Source organism: Equus caballus, chromosome 24, assembly GCF_041296265.1.
Source record: "Equus caballus isolate H_3958 breed thoroughbred chromosome 24, TB-T2T, whole genome shotgun sequence".
Lineage (NCBI taxonomy): Eukaryota > Metazoa > Chordata > Mammalia > Perissodactyla > Equidae > Equus > Equus caballus.
Genome location: NC_091707.1, coordinates 32,469,710 through 32,492,241, shown reverse-complemented (window position 1 = coordinate 32,492,241; position 22,532 = coordinate 32,469,710). Strand labels below are relative to the sequence as shown.

The 22,532-nt window shown below is 39.2% G+C and overlaps 2 protein-coding genes across 20 annotated transcripts in view; both read right to left on the bottom strand.

The window, feature by feature from the left end:
• ZNF410 (zinc finger protein 410) overlaps nucleotides 1-11,824 on the bottom strand; it is a 43,590-nt gene extending 31,766 nt beyond the window's left edge. For 3 of the 10 annotated variants that reach the window (XR_011432224.1, XM_070250143.1, XM_070250147.1), the window contains exons 1-2: nucleotides 11,464-11,673; nucleotides 6,473-6,542 (exon numbers count right to left, since the gene is read on the bottom strand). The gene's annotated coding sequence lies outside the window, so the exon portion shown is untranslated. Of the gene's footprint in view, nucleotides 1-6,472; nucleotides 6,547-11,463 lie in introns of all 10 variants that reach the window. The other 7 variants (XM_070250144.1, XM_070250146.1, XM_070250145.1 and 4 more) reach the window with 6 other exon arrangements.
• Nucleotides 11,825-13,270: 1,446 nt separating this feature from the next.
• PTGR2 (prostaglandin reductase 2) overlaps nucleotides 13,271-22,532 on the bottom strand; it is a 23,102-nt gene continuing 13,840 nt past the window's right edge. For all 10 annotated transcript variants that reach the window (XM_005605309.4, XM_005605310.4, XM_070250151.1 and 7 more), the window contains exons 5-10: nucleotides 19,339-19,509; nucleotides 17,892-18,101; nucleotides 16,979-17,100; nucleotides 16,069-16,156; nucleotides 15,226-15,265; nucleotides 13,271-14,335 (exon numbers count right to left, since the gene is read on the bottom strand). In XM_005605309.4, the coding sequence (XP_005605366.1) occupies nucleotides 14,259-14,335; nucleotides 15,226-15,265; nucleotides 16,069-16,156; nucleotides 16,979-17,100; nucleotides 17,892-18,101; nucleotides 19,339-19,509 (708 nt within the window). In that variant the 3' untranslated portion in view covers nucleotides 13,271-14,258. The remainder of the gene's footprint in view (nucleotides 14,336-15,225; nucleotides 15,266-16,068; nucleotides 16,157-16,978; nucleotides 17,101-17,891; nucleotides 18,102-19,338; nucleotides 19,510-22,532) is intronic.

Genomic DNA, 22,532 nt, shown 5'->3' with positions numbered 1-22,532 from the left:
AGAGCAGAGGAAAAACATAGCTACATAAACAAAGGCACTTCTTTATATATCCAAAAATCACAAGCAAGCAAGCAAATAAAGAATTCAGCCTACAACACTTGTTTTAAAATAGAACAAGCCAAATAGGTATCAAAACTCATAAAAAGTTATACTTTGTGTAAACTTTTACTTCTAATAATCTATTCTAAGAAAAGGTCTTAGGGGCCGGCCCTGTGGCCAAGTGGTTAAGTTCGCGTGCTCCGCTGCAGGCGGCCCAGTGTTTCGTTGGTTTGAATCCTGGGCACGGACATGGCACTGCTCATCAAACCACGCTGAGGCGGCATACCACATGCCACAACTAGAAGGACCCACAACTAAGAATATACAACTATGTACCGGGGGCTTTGGGGAGAAAAGGGAAAAAATACAATCTTAAAAAAAAAAAAAAAGAAAGAAAAGGTCTTAGGGGCCAGCACCAGTCTTGGTTCCTGGGCATGGACCTACACCTCTCTGTTAGAAGCCATGCTATGTTGGTGGCCCACATACTAAAAAATAGAGGAAGATGGGAATAGATGTTAGCTCAGGGCAAATCTTCCTCAGCAAAAAAAGAAAAGAAAAGAAAAGGTCTTAAACATGGGAAAAACAATATGCCCAAGAATTCTCCTTACTCTCCTTATCATCTGTGGTAATAAACAACTGCAAACAACATATAAAAGTACACATATATATCCAACAATTAGGGAATGGTTGATTAAATTACAGTATTATCACTTAAATTTATGGTTATGAAAACAATGCAACAACAAAGAAAAATGATAGTGACGTTAAATTACAACAACAAAATACAAGATTATACATTTGCTAATATTAAAAGTAGTTACGGGGCCAGCCCCATGGTGTAGTGGTTAAGTTCAGTGTGCTCTGCTTCAGTGGCCCAGGTTTGTGGGTTCAGATGCTGAGCGTGGACCTACATCACTCAGTCATGCTGTGGCAGCGACCTGCTTATAAAGTGGAGGAAGATTAGCACAGATGTTACCTCAGGGCTAATCTTCCTCAAGCAAAAAAAAGAAGACTGGCAACAGATGTTAGCTCAGGGTAATCTTCCTCAGCAAAAAAAAAAACTAGTTAAGATATGCATAGGAAAAAGTAAAAGGAAATTCACACAGCTATGCTATATTGGGTGATAGGCTGGTGTGACTTATTTTTCTTTCCTCAATTTCCCAATTTTTCTAAAAAGTAGTTATACCGTCAGCCAAAATTTAAACCGTATTTCCCCAAAGAAGTACTCTCTGGACCCTGATGCAGCTGTTATCCCCAAATAACTTAAATTCCTATTTTCTTACAGCTTAATTCTTTTTTCAAGATTTCAGCGAGTGAGTCCACTTTATCTTGTATAATTGTTGCTAAAATTGGAAGCAGTCTTATATACAAAGTAATTATACAATGTAAAATGTACCCAGGAAGGGAGTTGTCAATTGATGCCAAGGTAGTGTGGAAAGTTAGAATAAGACAGACAGACTAACTTTACAAAAAGGGCATTTAGAAGTACCCAAATGAATGCTTATTGTCCTGTTGGTTCCCCTCTCTTCCCCTTGCTAGCTACCAGAAATCCTCATTTTTCATCATAAAAAAATAATTTATGGGCCAGCCCAGTGGCATGGTGGTTAAGTTCACACGCTCCACTTCAGCAGCCCAGGGTTCACAGGTTTGAATCCCAGGTGCAGATCTACATACCGCTCATTGAGCCATGCTGTGGCAGCATGCCACATACAAAATAGAGGACGACTGGCACAGATATTAGCTCAGGGACAATCTTCCTCAAGCAAAAAGAGGAAGACTGGCAACAGATGTTAGCTCAGGGCCATTCCTCACCAAGAAAACAAAAAATTTAACAAGATGTCAATGAAAGTGCTCCTTTTATTTTAGGCTTCCCACATAAAATAAAGTATTATTAAATCCTTGATTTTTCATTTCACATATATTTTTCGTTCTTTTTTTTTTAAGATTTTTATTTTTCCTTTTTCTCCCCAAAGCCTCCCAGTACATAGTTGTATATTTTAGCTGTGGGTCCTTCCAGTTGTGGCATGTGGGACGTCACCTCAGCATGGCTTGATGAGTGGTGCCACGTCCATGCCCAGGATTTGAACTGGCAAAGCAGAGCACGCAAACTTAACCTCTCAGCCACAGGGCTGGCCCCGACACATATGTTTTTCTTATTCAAGCACTGTTAACAGCTCAGTGTGGTTTATCCATCCCTCTTTTTACAGAGGAAGAAACCAAGGCTCAGTACATCACTTGCCCAAGTTATTAAGCTGCAGAGCCAGGACTCCCTCCCACAGAGCAAGTTGGCAAGAATAGTGATTATATCTCCCTAAGGTTTGATCTCAAATCACCAGGGTTTTAAGAATTCCTTTTCCCCAATTCCAGCTCTCTCAAGAAGCCAAGAAATTACCAAAGGTTTGTTTAGGTTATCTTTAAGGTTCCTCCAACTCTGAGATTCCAGGATTGTAAAATCTGTAAAATACTAAACAACTATTTACTGTCCTTTATATTTGCCAGGGTTTTTAGAAACTAATGGTGCTGGCTCCGGGATAGGTTTCTGTTATCCTTACCTGATGAAAAATGAATAAAATGAAGCATATGAATATGTGCACTGAACAAGGGAAAAATCAGATATACTAGATCTTAGACATTTTTGCAACGCTGTAATAACTTAGAGAAGGGAGCTGCCACCTCTCTTATAGCTTAAGAGTCACCTCTAGATCACCATTTCCCAAGAGTCTGTTATCTATGACATCTTTTTATTTTAGTGTTTTCATTTTGATGATAATCTTAAAAAATGAACACAAGCATTTTCTGGGACAAATGGGTATCCATATTATAACTGAGTACTGCCATACAATTTTGGTGCCCAAGTTTGTAGTTTGTGTGTGTGCTGTATGAACAAAGAAGATAGTCAGATACAGCAGAATACGCAGGTTGACCTCAAAAGAATCTGTATTGGCGCACTCAGTACCATATCAAGTGGACTGTGTGGACTCATCTTTAACACAGCAACTGGCCGTGTACATTATAGGCAAGTGTGATGGCAAATATGCAGTTAAATTTGTTTCTATTCCCAATTCCAGTTACCCATTTAACAGATATTTTAAAGCCCAGTACAAATCTTTTTTTAAATACAACTTCACTAAGATATAACTGACATACCACACAATTCACTCATTTAAACAATATAATTAAATTGTCCTTAGTATATTCAGAGTTGTGCAACCATAACTACAACCAATTTTACAACATTTTCATCACCCCAAAAAAGAAACCCTTACCCATTAGTAGCCACTCTCCATTTCCTCCCAAACCCTCCTCTGATCAGACCTAGGAAACTACTAATCTACTTTATGTCTGTATGGATTTGCCTATTCTAGACATTTCATAAAAATGGAATTACATATGTGATCTTTTGTGCCTGGCTGTTTTCACTTAGCATAATGTTCCCAAGGTTCATTCTTGTTGTAGCAAGTATCAGTACTTCATTTATTTTTATTGCCAAATAATATTCTATTGTATAGACAGACATTTTATTTATCAATTTACCAGCTGATGGACATTTAGGTTGTTTCTACAATTTGGTTATTATGCATAATGCTGCTATGAATATTCATATGCAATTTTCTGTGGACATATGTTTTCATTCTTTTGGTTATATATCTAGGCGTGAACCTGCTAGGTCATATGTTAACTCTATGTTTAACCTCTTGAGAATTACCAGGCTGTTTTCCAAAGTGACTGCACCATTTTACAATCCCACCAGTGTATGAGGGATCCAGTTTCTCTTTTTGTTTTGAGGAAGATTAGCCCTGAGCTAACATCTGCTGCCAATCCTCCTCTTTTTGCTGAAGAAGACTGGCCCTGAGCTAACATCCGTGCCCATCTTCCTCTACTTTATATGTGGGACACCTGCCACAGCATGGCTTGACAAGTGGTGCTTAGGTCTGCGCCTGGGATCCCAACCGGCAAACCCCGGGCTGCCGAAGTGGAACATGCAAACCGCTACACCACCAGGCCAGCCCCTGTGGGATCCAATTTCTCCATATCGTCACCAACAGTTGTCATTATCTGCCTTTTTCATTATAGCCATCCTAGTGGATGTGAAGTGGCAACTCACTGTGGTTTTGAGTTGCATTAACTGATGGCTAATAATGTTGAGCATATTGTCCTGTTCTTATTGGGCATCTGTACATCTTTTTTGGAGAAATGCTTATTCAGATCATTGGCCCATTTTTAAATTGAGTTATTTGTCTTTATTATTGTGTTTTAAGAATTCTTTTTGGGCCAGCCCGGTGGCGCACTGGTTAAGTGCGCATGTTCTGCTTTGGCGGCCCAGGATTCCCCGGTTCGGATCCCTGGTGTGGACATGGTGCTGCTTGGCAAGCCATGCTGTGGTAGGCGTCCCACATATAAAGTAGAGGAAGATAGGCATGGATGTTAGCTCCAGGCCAGTCTTCCTCAGCAAAAAGAGGAGGATTGACAGCAGATGTTAGCTCAGGGCTAATCTGCCTCAAAAAAAAAAAAAGCAAAACAAAACAAGAATTCTTTTATATTCTAGATACAAGTTCCTTATCAGATATAGGATTTGCACAAACTTTCTCCCATTCTGTGTTATCTTTTCACTTGCAATGCAAATTTTATATTCAATTGAACAAGGAAACTAACTCTACAACATTATCAAACAATACCTCAATAGAATTGGCATTCAAGGACTTCTCAGTTTTGGTTAAATATGGATCTGATTGTCATAAACTGCTTAACATGTCTTGACATTATAAATACTACCATGCATGGTATTCTCTGCATTAGTATTACTAAAGTTAAAATATAGAAACAGATCAACTATATTATTGAGTCCAAGGCTAAATCTTTCCACTATTAAGCTCAACATTAAGTATTTCATTTTAGCAAAACGCCATCTCTACCACATAATATGAACATTAATTTGAATTTTCTTGTTGTGGCGTTTACATCTGTATACTTACTCATAAAGACATATCCATGGCAACAACTGACATAATCCTGATAACTGAAATTTTACCATGTACATGGTTCCCTATGGCCATCAAAACACATTAGACTGCTTAAAGAAAACAATCTTGGTTCAGCATATATTATATTTTTTAGAAATCCACTGACCCTGCCACTGCTATTGAATGTTATCCCATAGTCAGCCTAGAGGTTAAAAAGACGGCAGGCCATAAAACTTGCAATAAACCAAAGCAAAGAACACAAGAAGCCCTGAAAAGTACTGGGAATAAGTAAAGAGAGAATTGATAACAATGGCAAAGCAGATGTAGGACAATAGCGATCTCTATGCTCAGGACCATCTTGAGAACAACCCTCCTTCTGTTTTAGGCCAAATAAACAAATCCCGAGACCTGAAGTCTGAGAAGCTGCATTCTTTTTCTACAGTACACTCAACATCATCCAGCAAATTATGCATTAACACTAAGTAGCTGAACAAGTTAAATAAAGATACGTTAAAAAAAAAAACCCAAGGTATCTCAAATAGAAATCTAAATTCTGCCTCTGACTTGTTGGTTGAAAGGTGGACATGCTACTTGCCTTCTTGACCCTAGGAAACTCATCTGAAATACAGAAATGAAAGTAGATTGCCCTAGGATTATTTATATATATATATCAATAAAAATAATTATAAAATTCTTCAGAAACAAAGTTGTGCATATGTGCTTAAGAAACAAGTAAATCTATCAAATGCTCAGTATACTATAAAAGGTTAAGAACTCTGTCTTTTATTACGGCATCCAAATTTCCTATAGAGCAGTGGTTTTCAAACTACTGTGACTATAACCCACAGTTAAGACACATTTCCCATCATAACCCAGAGAATGAAACACACAGAGACATACATAACATTCTCATGAAACAATACTAACCCATACTAACCTCATGCACTCTGAATTTTTTTTTTAATGATAAGACCCACTAAACTGATTTTACAAGCTACTAACAGGTTACGTCCCATTAGATTGAAAAACACTATAAAGTACCTTCAAATGTTGAAAATATATATGTTAAACACAGAAGCAGCTATAAAATGTAAAGCTATAGATACAAACCTGCTATAAATATATATTACAAACAATCAGCAATTACGATTGATAGAAAGTCTTGATGAAATGGAGATTACTTGAATCCTGTCCTCAAGCCCACCCTGTGAGATCTGCAGAGGAAAATACTACACACTAGGCAATGGTCAGCAAAGAAAGGCAAAGTAATCCTTACAGTCAACCGGTCTTTGGTCCCAAATCCCAATGCAGAACTCCCACATACTACACAGAAATTAGTGGTAATACCATTTCCCTAGGGTAGAGATGGCCTAAAACTAATGCAGGCTACATGGGGAAATACTGGAAGGAAAAACTAATCCAGCATAAACTAAGCAAGCAACAGGGGAACAGAGCTGATACAGGTCTCTTACCTCAGTTCTGTCTGCCATACAGAAAGGAGTGTCTCCCAAAGGGAAAGATGACCAAGGGCTTTATACTACTCTGCCTCATGAAAGAAACAGAACATCGTGTCAACCTCTAAAAAGCAAAGTGATCCCACCCTAGAAAACAAAGCCTAAAACATCAGTATTGCTCTTACTTGAGGGAGGCAGAAACTGCCTTGACACCAACTCAGTTTCAGAAAGAAGAAGGGAGGCAGGGGCATAAAAGAGGAAGGAAACTGAGAAACACTGTGCTCCCCTCAACTGGTCACCACTCCCAAAGGTTAAAATAAAGCAGATGATTTCAACCAAGAGGACTAGTCTCTCCTGATATGGGCCAATCTGCTTCTCAGCTTCCTCCATCTCTACCTGTGGCTAAACACTTATGATAGTGAACTACAAAGACCAAAAATTAAAATTAAAAAAACAGCAATTTAAATTTTGGTATAAAATGGTAGTGCTAGGAATAGAAAAACTAGGTAACTTTTGGTATCATATGTAGCATATTATGGGAGCTGATTAAATTCTAATAATAAAGTGATAAAAAGCACTGATGAAGGAAATTTGGAATATAGAATGTGAAGCCAGAATGAATCTTAAAAACTGTAGGATTCATTCTGGGCCTTCTTCTTTTCCCAGGATGTTCTAGTGTGCTGTAATCCCACAGCCCTGATTTTTATTCTAGTCACCTCCCCATCTCTCCGAAATCCTTCAGAGACAAATTTATCATGAGAGTTGTCTCCACTTTCTCATCTCCAATCACTATCCAATTCCAACACTTTACCAAAACCTCTCTTATTAAGGTTACCAATGATCTTCATGTTGCCAAATCCAATAGACACTTTGCTGTCCTCACCTTACTTGACCTTTGCAATGGACAACTATTGTTTTTGATTGTCTCACATTCATTTCCCCTGCTTGGGAGACAGGATCCATATTTTGTTTGGGGATCTACCTCTCATCCATTGGATATATTCTTGGTGGAGCTGTAGATTAAGGTGTTCTTTTCTAACCCTGGCCAACTAGTGGACACTTGACCCATGTTGAACAAATCAGACACTTTTCCTTAGAACCTGAATCCTAAAAGAAGTAACTAAGCCCTGGAAACTGCCAACAGCCCATTCATTCCAGTAATGCAGTTAGCAGCCTCCCCCTGGGGCTGCTCAGATTCTTGTCCTTTATAAAGCCAAGGCCTTCAGCATTTCTTTCGATCCTGTGAGCTGCCCACATCCTTGTTATAATTTCCTCTTCCCCTGAAGTAAATTGGTCACTTGCAACCAAACAGCACTAACTGATATTACCTCTCAGAAGCACTGCCTCCTTCCTCAAACACTTTACTCTCTTTGCTTCCAAGATACAAGTTCCTTATTTTACTCCTACCTCACTGGCCATTTATGCAGTCTTCTTTGATAACTCCTATACCCCTGCTCCGCTCAGCCTCGAAATATTAATGTTCCCCAGGACAGTATTCAGGCCCTCTTCTCTTGCCACACTCTCTCCCTAGTATGAACTCATGGCTGCAAATGATACAGTGTCCAAAATTTTTATCCGTAGCCCAGATATCTCCTCTGAGCTATAGGCTTGTATATACAATTGTTTGGCCTCTCTACCTTACGTTTTAACTTGATATCTCAAACTTAATATATCCAAAAAGAATTCTCTCCCAAGCCTGTCTCCCACCATTTCCTGACAACCTCTTTCACCGTAATCCTCCACTCAAGACAGGAAGACCATTCATCCCATTTAGGAGTCATTTTTATTACTTTTTTTCCTTTGCTCCCAATATCCAATCCAGCTGCAAGTCCCATTGATTCTATCATCAAAAGAGATTGCAAATCCACCATCTGTCTCTACTGCCACCACCCTACTCCAGGCCACCATCAATGCTTGCCCTAAAGTACTGTTACTGTCTCCTAACTGGTCTCCCTGCTTCTACTCTTGCCTCCCTCCATTCTTTTTTTTTGAGGCAGATTAGCCCTGAGCTAACATCTGCTGCCAATCCTCCTCTTTTTGCTGAGGAAGACTGGCCCTGAGCTAACATCCGTGCCCATCTTCCTCTACTTTATATGTGGGACGCCTGCCACAGCATGGCTTTTGCCAAGCAGTGCCATGTCCACAGCCGGGATCCAAACCAGCAAACCTCCGGCCACCAAGAAGCGGAACATGCGAACTTAACCACTGCACCACCTGGCCGGCCCCAACCTCCCTCCATTCTATTCTCTTCACAGCACTAATTATCATCTTAAAATGTGAATCCTGTTATATCACTCCATTGCCTGAAACTCTTCACTTGGCTTCCCATGCATCCAGACAAAATACAAACTCTTTATCTGGGCCTATAAGAACCTACGCGATCCATTCCTACCATTCCAACCACACTTCAGAGTCACTCTCCCTTACTTGCTCACCCAGCTCGAGCCAAATGTATCTCCCTTAGTTCCTTGAACACATTAAGCTCCTATGTTAGGGATGTGCGCATGTCATTTCCTCTACCTAGGAATGCTTTCACCTCTCTCTTCCATTGATTAGCTCTCTTGCATTTTTCAGGACTCTGTTTAACTATCACCTCATTTAGAAAGGCTTTCCCTGATCACTTTATCCAAAGAAGGTTCCCCATACCCCCACCACTACCACCTTTATTTTCTCTCTCTACTGTCTTCATTAAAGCATTTATCACAATTTCCAATTCTTTTACTTGCTTTTATATAGTATTCAATTTTTGTCTGACTACCCTTTAAATTGTAAGTTCCACAAACAAGGGCAAGAACTAGTCTGTCTTGTTCACTACTGTATCTCCCAGCACCTAGCACAGTGCCTGGCAAAGAACTGTATGTAACTCATAAGGAATTTAGGTCTCCAAGAGTCATTTCTGATACTGTGAAGCTCTAAGGTTGTCTTTACCATGAGCTTAAAGGTCTTCCATACAAGCTTCCTTTTAAGCGCTTAGTAAGCACTGAATAAATATTTGTATAATGAATGAATGACACTGCAAATGATACCCACGTTTCTGTCTCTATACCTGACCTCTCTTATGAACTCCAAACTTGCTTGCTGAGTATCTCCACATGGATATCCATCTCAGACCTAACAATGTCCAAAATCCAGATTATCCTCTCCTCCGCCAAACCTGTCCTTCTTCCCGTATTATCCATTTCAATTACTGCCCAATCCTCCTCCCACTCAGCTGCAAATTCTAGGTCTTTAACAATTTCTCTCATCCTCCATAGTTAAATAATCCCAGTGGTTCCAATTCCCCAAAATTTATTCCCACTGTAATGCCCTGTTTAGGGGTCTCATTATTTTCAACTACACTTTTAAAACAGGCTTCTAACTGGTCACCCTGACCTTAAAATTCCCATTTCCGATGCATCTTTACGCAGCCACTCGAGTTACCTTTCTAAAACACAGAAATGCTTATGCCGCTCCCCGTTTGGAAAGTTCAGTGCCTCAGAATAACAATCAAATCCCTAGGCATGGCATTTGAAATACTCGACAATATGTCCGCAAATACTGTTCCAGTTGCAGCATCCACTATATTCCTCAACGAACCCTTTAGTCTAGCCCACACTGCACTAGCTATTAAATGAACACACCAGTCTGTTTCAGTGCTCAAGGTTTTTGCTTGAAATAGTTCAACTTCTTCAACCAGTAATAAACACCCTCAATCCAGTCCCGATCTTCTGAAATTGTTTCCAGCCTTTAAAATCCCAACTCAAATGCCATCCTCCATGAAGACAGGCTGATCCTTTCCCTCCAGTCAGAACAAATCTGTCCTTCCCTTGGTGTTCTCACAACACACTGATTGACCTCTCTATAGCAATTATTTCATCCTGCCAGGGGTGGTAGTTGTCTACATGCATATTTCTCTCACTAGTTAAGGTTCGCTCAATTTATTCATCCTTCTCCCATTAACCTAGCACGATACTGTCCACAAACTAAGCATTCAGGAAATAGTTGCTGAATATGTAAGTAAACCCCTTAATTTACAGAGAGAAAAAAGCGAAAAGCTAGAGATTAAGTAACTTGCCAAAAATCAGACATCTACTTAGATGCAAAACCTAAAAAACTGGAACCTAAATCTTCTGCCAGTTTAGTTAACCTTACTCTGTCCCACACTAAGATAAAACAAAGTAGAATTTCTCACTCCCTAACAACAAAATGCCCTTGACTTCATTTCAAAATGTTTCTTTCATTCGCCTTGCAAATATGCTACGTTGACCCTTGCGCCAAAGTGAGGAAGAAGTACAAATTCTTAAGTTCCACGTTAATAATATTTAACTTCCAAATGGTACCTAAATGCATTCACGAGCCTCACGAGCCAGTGGGATAAACTTTAATAAACTAATTGGATTCTTTTCTCTTAAGAAACTTCAGAGGATAAATTCAACCTGCGAAACGCAGAGGCTGTAAACGCTCCCGGCCCACACCCCCGCCCTGGAATGACAGGCGAAGGAGAAACCGGCGGCCCAGGCCCTCCTCCGAGCCGGCAGCCTTCCTTCTTCTAGACCAGAAACCGAGTGGACGTATGAAAGAAGCCGGGAGCTCTGGGCTGAAAGAGCCCAGGGCACAGTCCTCCTGGCATGCTCTTTCGCCCACTACAACGGCCTCAGTGGAAGGAAGGCCCCGAGGTCCGCGGGCAGGCCCTGGCTGCGGGTGCAGTCAGTCGGGGAGCCCCCGCCCCAGGGACTTGCAGACTCTGGCTTTCTCAAGACGGTCTGATTCCCATGCCTCTGCCCCCAAAACTAAGCGAAGGAGACGATCCGTGGACCCCCAAACCCTGCGCGGGGAAGGGCCGAAGCCGTGGGGCTTCAGACCGGCCGCTCCCGGGCCCGCCAGATCCGGGAGGGGTGCCCAAAGGGGGCGGTTTCCCGGTCCTCTCCGGGGGCGAATTCGCTCCGAGTCCCCGAGGAGCAGGTTCCGGCTCCCTCCCTCTCGGGGACCACTAGCCCAGAGGGTGTGGTCTGGCCCACCCGGGAGCTCACCTTCCCGTCCCGGGCAGGCGTCCCTCCGTCCGTCAGTCGGTCCCGAATTCCGTCCACACACAGCGCCTTCCGGCTCCCGCCGGAAGCAGCCCGAGCGCGGGACAGGAAGTTTGGCCGCCCCCCCGCCCCCCGCACACACCCACTCGCTCGCCTACAGGCCGGGCGGTGGCCGCCGGTGCCGGGTTTCTCCCGAGGGGCTGCTGGCGGGGCGGGGCCCGGCTCGCGGCGCTGGGCTCGCCCCGGGACGGAAGGAGCCGCAGTCCCCCGCCTCCCACTCATTCTCTCTGGGTCTCGGGGCTCTGTGGTCTGCGAAGCCCGAAAAACGGGATCAGTTCATTCTAGCCGTGACGTCAGCGGCAGCAGATGGGGTAGTTTTTCCTGCCAGCTGAGATCACGACTAGTCACAGTGCAGGCAAGCGAGAGAGAAAAGATTACCACTTAAATAAACATTTATCAAAGTTCTCAGTGAAGAGGACCCTTCGCAGCTTAACTGCTCGAGAAGGGAACCTGCAGAATCTATGTCTGTATTGTATACCAGGCCGGGTGAGACTCAAGACTCGTGTAGAACTTTTTTTTTGGAATATGAATTCCCTAGAGTCTGGGTTTTGTATATTAGGATGTAAAAAGCTCTCAGATGTCCTGACTGGGGGCTAGAATGCGAGTTCCAGGCTGGATGCTAACACTTGTTAGAGCTTTATGAGATTGACTGACTTTTTAAGTTTTTGAATATTTGCTGCTTGTGGAAGGAAGAGGGACGCTAAGATAGTGGCAGTGGGAATTAAAGTTCTCTTAGGCACTTTCAAGGTTAAAGACAAGGCCTGATGACTGGGAAAAGAATGGGTGAGAGAGTAGTAGTTTGGGTACACAAATAAAGGATGGTGGTTTTAAAAACAAAGGAGAAACAGGTTTCAGAGGAAGATCATTCCTCTTTAGATAAGCCTTGTTTATCTACCCCAGTGCCAAAGGGCTATTTACTTGGGGGTTAAGATCCCAAGCTCAAGTAAAAGGTCAGAAATACAGATGTAGATTTAGGAGTTAACACACAGAGATGAAACACTCTCGAGATGAAATGATCCAGGAAAAGTATATAAAACAAGAAAATAAAGAAGCCCACTGAAGTCAACTGGAGGAACTGATTACTAACACAATTTGGATCTACTCTCTACAAATGTTGCACACAGAACTATAGTGCAGTGACAAATAGACATGGCAAGCAATAGGATATGTTGGAGTATATGAGGAAGCCATTTGGTGTAAACCTAATTCGGCCTGACTTTGTTTTTCCATAAGGGCCTGACATGGCCATTGAGCTGGCATTGTATATCCGCTTTAAACATTTCCTATGGGAAGAACAAATGCCCTTAAGATAAAGGTGCAACTCCCCCCGACACACACACATTGGCGTTTCCTTAAGGATAGGCATTTCTCCCTACACTAGGAACTGATTGATGTGCTCACCTGTGACCACCCAGCTCGAGACAACAGACCTGCCACCCGGCTGTGTCCACCAAGACAACAGACTTGCTACTTGCTGTGTCCATCAATCGCTGTGCTGACAGAGCAGTCTCATGACTATTGTAAAATGGACATTTCAATCACGTGTGAAACATCCTCTTCGAGGGTACATAACAACTCTGTACACCCCACTTCTTTGGTGCCCTTCCTTTCTTGGGGAAGGCAGGCCCTAGGCCATGGTCCTCACATTTTGGCTCAGAATAAACTCATCCAAATTTTCATTTATAGATTGGTTATGGATTATTTTCATCGACACAGTGTGTAAACAGATGACCATAAACCAGCACAACACTCAGAATAATATCAATTTTACTGTTCTAAAGGGTTGATTACAATTAATAAAACAAAGTCTCTTATTCAGAGGTACATTAGTAGACCTTGAACATTCATGTTTACAACCATTTGTTAATCTGCCCAGTCAGGCCAGTCATTTTCTGAAGCTATATTTGTTGTCTAAATCTTTTTAATCACCTAAAACTCCAAGTGATGTTTATCTATTTGCCCTTGAAATCTTTACAATTATTTGACAGTATGTGCCTGCTAATATAAAATAAACATATGCTTTTATCAATATATATTTGAGTTTTTAGGCTATACAGTAAATTATTTGGCAAAACACAAATAGATCATCTTCTGTATAAATCTAGTCTTTCCGTCAACCTAACAGACCTCAGTTACTTCTCTTCTCATACTACTCCCAACACAAAGCCTCTGCTCTCCTATCCCAAAAACTGTTCCACAAGCTCTGAATTACCCCAAACTCCTACACACACACCCTGCCATTAAGTCCCTTTTCCATCTACAATATGCAAAGGCCATCCCAATTCTATTCTTATGCCAAGTTTCAGTTCAGGAATTATGTAAAGCACTTCTAGTTCAGCAAATAGTTACTAAGTGCCTTCTCAAGCATTCCATTTTAAATCAAAGTTATTAATTTTAAAAAGCTATTTTGTATGATCCATTAAGAGTTATATCAAATCTCCAGCAGTTTCAGAATATCTGATAAAAATATCATATGTAATATTAGTTTTAGTAAAAGAAAGAAAAATAGATCATGTTGACTTCAATCTATTGTTGTAAATACTCATATGCTGGATGTAGAGTACGGATATGATATTGAAAATACAGGAAAGAATTATGCAACTAAGAAAATATCACCTATGGTCACATTTAAATCAAAAACTATCTGTATTCTAAGGTTTTTTTTAACGTATCTTGAAAATCTTTGTGCAAAATGGAAAGAAATCTATGTATTTCCTTGATGAAGACGTTTATAGAGATTACAAAGAGGTTTCTTCTGAAATGCAAACTATCTGCTTCCCAGTGTTACCTCCTGTCATCATGGACTGGAATGCAGCTGGAAAGACAGAAAAAAAACCTTGATTATCTGAAAACATAAATGTCATTATCATACATGTTTATCCGTAAGTCAGACACATACAATTAATTTGAGTAATTTCTTCAACGATCTTAATATGGAGCATAAAAGGAAACTGTCATGAAAAGAAAACAATGGCAAAGCTACAGGACAAACTAATCCAATTAACATCTTAAATTTTCACCCAAACTATAAATGTTTAACTGATGTCCACATCAACATTCACTGTTTACAGAGTCTGAAGACTATAGGCAAATAAGAGCGACGATAAACTGTAAGCAAAAACAATTTTTAAATAGCTAAAATATTATAAATCTAATCATAAAGTTTTACTAAGTGAAATATACATCTGTTATGCCAAAAAATGAGTGAAATTTATATTTCAGTTTAGTAAATATATTAAATTTTTTTTCTGAGAAAGGAAAAAAATCAGTTTGATTTAATCCTTTTCATTTGAAACAAACAAAAAGGTATGCCAAAATGTGTATGTTAGGCAAAAAAAAAACCCACCTAAATATTGAAAATTTGCTTAATATAATCTTATGATGCCTTAGAACTGTTCAATTTGAAAAAGGTAAATAGAGGCTAAATGACTTTCATGATTCTTACATTTTTTTCAAAAGTTGTTTATGAAACCAGAGAAACACTTTTATTTTATGATTTGAAATGCGAAAACAATAACTCTTAAACACCACTAAGTTGAACTTTCATGGAGTTTGATTAAGACATTTAAGGAAACCTGTAGGACCATTTTACAGGAAAGAAATGATTCAAAAAGAAAAAAACACCAGAGAAGTAGAATTCAAAGAAAAAAGGGAGTACATGTGCTGAGCACGTGTATATAATAAATAAATCTACATTCATCTTACCTCCCATGTTTTCCAATCCATTTATCATAGTCTCTTTGATCTGTAAATCAAAATAGCTAGATTTAGTATTCTTTTGTATTATCTGAATTTATTATAGCAAACATATTAATTTCATAATAAAAATTCCTTCAGTGTTTCTATTTAACAGTTTCCACTTTTGCAAAAGGCAGCAATACTATTTAGCACTTTCTGTCGAAAAATAGACATTCTTCATTTCATGTAGGTAACCCAGAAAAGTTTCCTATCAATTGATTTTTCTAATCTTCAATTGGTAACATCACAAGCTATACACCCTCTTTTCAAAAAACGAAGTACATAGGCACATACAGATACAACTGCTATCATTTCCAGGTTTCAAGAACATCCCAGGTCAGGATCTCTAGACCCAAGATTAGTAACTCCTGATTTTCAACCAACAACCAAGAGAGATAACAGAATGTCCAGGGAGGGCAGGAAAGGTGTATGGTGGTGGAGAGATAGGGGTACTAAGATGCGCTTATATGATTTTTGAGAAAGCACAGCTTCTAACACATAGTCACATTCCATAAATATTTGTTAAATTAATGAATATTACAATTTGGAAAAAAAATCCTATTGATTTTGTAATATAATCTAAGAAAAGTAAAAGTTAATAAAATTCTAGATAAAGGAAATGACAGTTTCTCAATTAGGAGGTTATACTCACCTGAGAGGTAAAGTTAATTTATAATATTCAGTATACTTTTCTTTTGTAGGAATTTTTATTATGAAATTAATATGTTTGCTATAACAAATTCAAATAATACAAAAGTATATCCAATAGCAGGAAGAATGATATTGATAAAGAGTAGAAGCAAGTTCTACCTTTAGTTTTCCTTCTTTAAACCACTGACTCAGCTGTAGAATGCCAGACTCAAATTTGTCCTTATAATTTAACACCAGAAATCTTTCTCTGTAGTGGAGAAGAAAAGGATAATGGTCAGAGACTAGGGAGGGAGTGAAAGAGTCCAAAATCAAATCATTCCAGAACTCTAATATCTGTTAATCTTTCAAACAACAGGCTTAATCACACAGTCTGGTCAGATATAGTTTTAGGTGTAGTTACAGGTGCAAGTGTAATGGACTTCTGTTTTGTCTGTTCAGCATCTACAACTCCATTTGACAAGAGCACTGTGATTTTACTTTGTAGGTAACATCTTTTCCCCACCTTCACACGACCAAAGCCAGGCCAGTCTGAGCCAATAAGTATCAGCTGTGGGACTCGATAAAACCACAAGGAGAGAGCTCTTCTCTTTTTGCTTGGATTGCTAACTTGGTAAAATATAAGACTAGAGATACCAGTCATCCTCTTGCTGCTGCAAGAGGAGAACGTGCCAGGGAGCAGAGCCAACCCAGAAGAAAGCACAGCCCAGAGGAGGAGAAAAACTGAGTCAGGACACCACTATGCAAACCCCTTATCCAGCCAAATCTAAGCCAGTATTAATACTGGACACCTCAGATACGTGAGCCAATAAATTTCCTTTGCACTTATGCTAATGTGAATTGAGTTTCTGTCACTTGTAAAAGACTTGCAAAAGATTGATGGAACAGATGTATTTTTTTAAAGTTTTCTGCCAGGGAGCTGTTAACCAAAACCTAAATATTGAACTGGCTTAAAATGTATATTTTCAATTTTTATTTAATATGCAAAAATTATATATGAAGAACAATACATTTCATATACATCTATGATCTTTAAATGAATCTGGTAATAAGGGGAAAGGGTGGAACACACCTTGTGATGTTTCTTTCTTTCCGGATTGCTTCTACGGCAGGGGGTAGTGGAGGAGGATAAGGCACATCTTTGTTGTACTGAGAAATTTGACCACACAGGATGATGTGGCTGCTCTGGTTCATCTGTTCAGAGAAAACTGATGATTATAGCCTAAGATACATGCTGTTCCTTTGTTTACTGATTTTATGGCTGCCTCAATGAAAGCCTCCTTGACTACTGTATTTAATCTTTATTGCCAATTAATTGATTTTGTTTAGAAGATATACCCATTATATGTATTTAAGAGTTTTATTTAACTAGAAAATAAGTCTACTCCAAAGGAACATAAAGATAAATGAGAGTTTGGTAATAAGCAAAAGAATGAAATTAGTTGTCAGTGATGTTCCTGCTACTTTTATTAGTAGTAGTAGAGTATTTCTTTGGATTTAAATAATTTAACCTCAACTGCAAATAATTTTACATATCGTAAAGATCAATGCAGTGTTAATAGGTAATGCTGATATTTTATAACATTGTCGATAGAAATATTTCAATACCTGCAATCTGTGAACATCCACTCCCTACCCAAAGTCAGGGCCACAGCTGTGAGTTGGTTAATGGTGAGTTAGGGGTCAGAACTTCACCATTTCAACCATGCAAACTGTAATTTTTCACAAAAATTAATTGCAGGTGAAAAATATAATTCTGCTGGCAAAGAACTGAAATTGATGCCCATAGTGCGAATCTGCAGGCAAATGGAAGTAGATATCAGCAAGCTCTTTTGTATCACTGAATTACCATACTGATCATGACATCATTTTTCACAATAAACCCTACAGTTTTATACAGCTTTTTTCTCTCTCAGTATCAGGTAAAAAGATATGATATCAGATAAAATGTAGTATTCAAATTGATAAACAAATCAGCAAACAACCTGACTTATCACTGTATCACTGATGTCACCGCCAACATTGTCAAAGTAAACATCCACTCCAGCTGGGCATAATTCACGGAGTTGTTCTGCCACATTCTCCTTTTTATAATTAATTGCAGCATCAAAGCCCAGTTCTGAGGTCAAAAAGAGGCACTTCTCATGTGTTCCACAAATTCCCACTACTCTGGAACAGCCCATTATATGGCCAATCTAGGGGAGAAATTTTTGAAAATTAGACAACTTTCTATTGTTACATTTAAATGGAAAAAACGCATACAGGATATTACAAGAATAAGAGAATGTTCATCACAATTTAGGATAGATTATAGGGCTTTTAGCTAAAAGTAATTTGAAACCAAAAGAACTGAGAACAGTTATTTTTTTAAAAATTAAGATTAAATAAAACTAGACTTAGTTTGAATGTTAAAATCTCTCAATTTAAAGCTGATTTTATAAAAGGGATAGTCAGAGCCAAGACATCACTATCTTGCAATTCAATATTTTTCAGGCCTGTAAGGAACTAAAATCACTAATAAGATAAAATGTTTTGTTTCAGTGGTTTCACACTATAAAGGCTATTATTCATAAAACAATGCACTTCATAAAATTCTATGGTAACATTTACCATATTTCTAGAACCTAAGTGTTTTCTTATTTGAAAATATTTTTTAAAATATGAGTTTATGGGGCCAGCCCAGGGGCCTAGTAGTTAAGTTCAGTGCACTCCACTTCGGCAGCCTGGGCTCAGTTCCCAGGTGTTGACCCACTCATTTGTCAGCAGCCATGCTGTGGTAGCAGCTCGCATACAAAAAAAAAAAAAAAAAAAAAAAGAGGAAGATTGACAGCAGATGTTAGCTCAGGGTGAATATTCCTCAGGGAAAAAAAAAATACATGAGTTTGTTTTTTAATTCATGGAATTCCAGACAAGTACGCTATGATTTTCTTTTTTGTATTGATTGGAGCAATGCTCCAGCATTTACCATGCCTGTTTTTGCTGGGAAAGATTTGCCCTGAGCTAACATCTGTTGCCAATATTCTTCTTTCTTCCTCCCCAAAGCCCCAGTACATAGTTGTATATTCTAGTTGTAAGTCCCTCTAGTTCTTCTACGTGAGCCACTGCCACAGCATGGCTACTGACAGACAAGTGGTGTGGTTCTGCACTCGGGAACCAAACCCTGGCCACCGAAGCCATAAGAGCACCCAACTTTAACCACTAGGCCACCAGGGCTATTTTTGGCTAATAGTGAGCAAGATACAAAAATCTACAACATTTTTCATATTGTTATGAAGACAGTGTAAGCAAGTAATAACATCATTTCTACCAGAAATGTGTAAAATAATTATATTATAAATTTGTTCAATTTTATCTTTTAAATCATATACATGTATCCAGAGATTCAATTATGACTACTTTTTTAGAAAACCAAATAATTCTGAGAAAGTTTACCTGCCCAGCCAAGGATCCACAAGCACCAGCAGCCCCACTAACAACCATTGTCTGATTAGATCCAGCAGTTATATGACCTTTTTCCTGTATCCCAATCAAGGAAGTCAAACCAGGCATACCTATAGCTCCAAGAAAGTATGAAAGGTGTCCATCCACAAGTTGAGGATCTACCTAAAATAAAACATAAACCTTCTAAAAATAATACTAGGAAATCCTGTTTGTCAACAGGGTAAGGACAACCTGTTATGGACTAAATTGTGTCCCTCCCCAAAATTCATATGTTGAAAACCTAACCCTTAATGTGACTATATTTGGAGACAGGGCCTTTAAGGAGATAATTAAGGTTAAATGAGGTCATAAGGGTGAGGCCCTAATCTGATAGGACGCTATTCTTTCTAAGAGGAGGAAGAGACACGAGAAATTTCTTCCTCTGCATGTGCACAGACGAAAGGCTGAATGCCATGTGAGGGACACAGTGAGAAGGCAGCCAACTGCAAGCCAGGAAGAGAGGCTTCACCAGAAACCAAATTTTCCAGCACTTTGATCTCAGACTTCTAGCCTCTAGAACTGTGAGAAAAATTTTTGTTGTTTAAGCCACTCAGTCTATAGTATTTTGTAATGGCGGTTCAAGCAGACTAATAAACAACCCAGTACAGTTTCTAGAACAGTAAACCATTCTTCAATCTTGTTAAAATTCTATAATTTACTTGTACAAAGTAAAAAACAAATGAATATTACTTCTCTTTATAGTAAAAAAAAAAAAAAAAAAACTTTAAAAAGAATTCCCCCATAAAAGACACTAATATTCTTTGTTGTCAATGCCTCAAGTATATCAAAAGAGAAGAAACTTAACAAGAATCACAAGGCAAAGTTGGAAGGTTTTAAAATCTCTGAGCAAACCCAAAGTAAACATTTATCTATATAAAAATCAGCTCAAACTCTAACAGTTCCCATTACTGATGCTTAACATGTACCATAAAAATGTAAGGAAGGTGTGATACAATTTCTTGATTTTATGTTTATCTGTTTACTAGGCCCTATAAATAATTAATTATACTTCTCTTACATTTCTGTCTGTTTTCTCTTTTTTTTTTAGATTGGCAACTGAGCTAACAACTGTTGCCAATCTTTTTTTTTTCCTGCTTTTTCTCCCCAAATCCTCCCAGTATATAGTTATATATTTTAGTTGTGGGTCCTTCTAGTTGTGGCATGTGGGATGCCGCCTCAACATGGCCTTGTGAGCAGTGCCACGTCCGAGCCCAGGATCTGAACTGGCGAAACCCTGGGCACTGAAGTGGAGCGTGCGAGCTTAACCACTCAGGCCGGCCCCTGTGTCTGTTTTCTTATCTGTAAAATTAGGGAGAATTGAAAAAAATGATATAGAAAGACTCCCCACCATAAAGGTTTTATAATAATTTTTTAAGGAATAATTTTGGTAAAAATTTAATAAATCACCAAAAGACTCAAGATTCATCACCTTAGTTTGATTTGTAGTAAACTGCCACAAAGAAATAAAATGGCAGTTTGTATTCAGCAGTTTCTTTGTTGTTGTTTCTTTTGTGTGTGTGAAGAAGATTGGCCCTGAGCTAACATCTGTTGCCAATCCTCCTCTTTTTGCTTGAAGAAGACTGTAGCTGAACTAACATCTGTGCCCATCTTCCTCTACTTTATGCGCAATGCTGCCACAGCATGGCTTGATAAGTGGTCCTAGGTCTGCACCTGGGATCCAAATCTGTGAACCCCAAGCTACCCAAGCAGAACATGTGAACTTAACCACTACACCACTGGGCCAGCCCCCTGTATTAGACAGGGTTTGGTTTTTTTTTGGAAGATTAGCCCTGAGCTAACATCTGCTGCCAATCCTCCTCTTTTTGCTGAGGAAGACTGGCCCTGAGCTAACATCGTGCCTATCTTCCTCTCCTTTATATGTGAGACACCTGCCACAGCATGGCTTGACAAGCAGTACGTAGGTCTGGACCCAGGATCCGATCAGGAGAACCCTGGCCGCTGAAGCAGAATGTGCAAACTTAACTGCTGCACCACCAGGCTGGCCTCTATTCAGCAGTTTTAAATGGCTATTAGTTAAATCTGGTTTGTGGTTAAAGGTAATGGAGATATTAAAGTCTACAATACACAGAAAGAACTATAGTACACAGAAATATTTCATTTAAGTAATAGTTTTTTTATCAGTAAAGCCAAAAAACATTGTGAGATGAGTTTTGTGTTCAGCAAACATCATTTCTCCATTCCTTCTGAATTCTTCTTCCTCATTTCTAATACCTATTCCCGGTGCTGGCCCCGTGGCCAAGTGGTTAAGTTCGCGCACTCCGCACTCCGCTGCAGGCGGCCCAGTGTTTCGTTGGTTCGAATCCTGGGCGCAGACATGGCACTGCTCATCGAGCCACGCTGAGGCAACGTCCCACATGCCACAACTAGAAGGACCCACAACGAAGAGTATACAGCTATGTACTGGGGGGCTTAGGGGAGAAAAAGGAAAAAAATAAAATCTAATACCTATTCCCAAAGCATTTTTAAGCTCTCTTCAACTGCTCAGTTTTCCACTACAACACAATGACAGGGAAAACTGGAAACTGCTGAATATTTCCTTTTCAATTCCTGCTAAGAAATTTCTAGTTCAGTGTATTAGTACCAGTAAATTGACAAATGATTGCATAACATCTTTCACATGTCATTACACATATTATGCTGGTAAAAATAATACAAAATAGTGTGCCAGTGGGTTCAATGGATTGTGGCAAATTAGGTACACTTACATGTTGCTGATAATATTATAAGCCACCTTTAACTGATTATAAGAATTTGTAATAATAAAAAATACTAAAATTTTATAAAGCTTTTTACAAAGCCTTAATCACTTTAATCATAGAATTTAATATTCACTTTTACTTGTGAAATAGCTACTATTTTTATTTTGCACATGAGGAAAGTGAGGTTCAGAGACATAAAGTAACTGTCTTTACAACATTTTAGGTTGAATTACACGAAGCTGCCAGTTTTTGTGGGTCAAAACAGACAAATATCAGTAATTTTATGTGGCTAAACCTAACAGTAGAAACTGAACTCAGGATTTCTGACACAAGATGGAATTTCAAGCACAAACCAAACGAATTTCTTAAGCAAGTGGCAATTCTCAAGAAACTTGAAAGTATACAGCCATAGCAGCTTTCTGATTC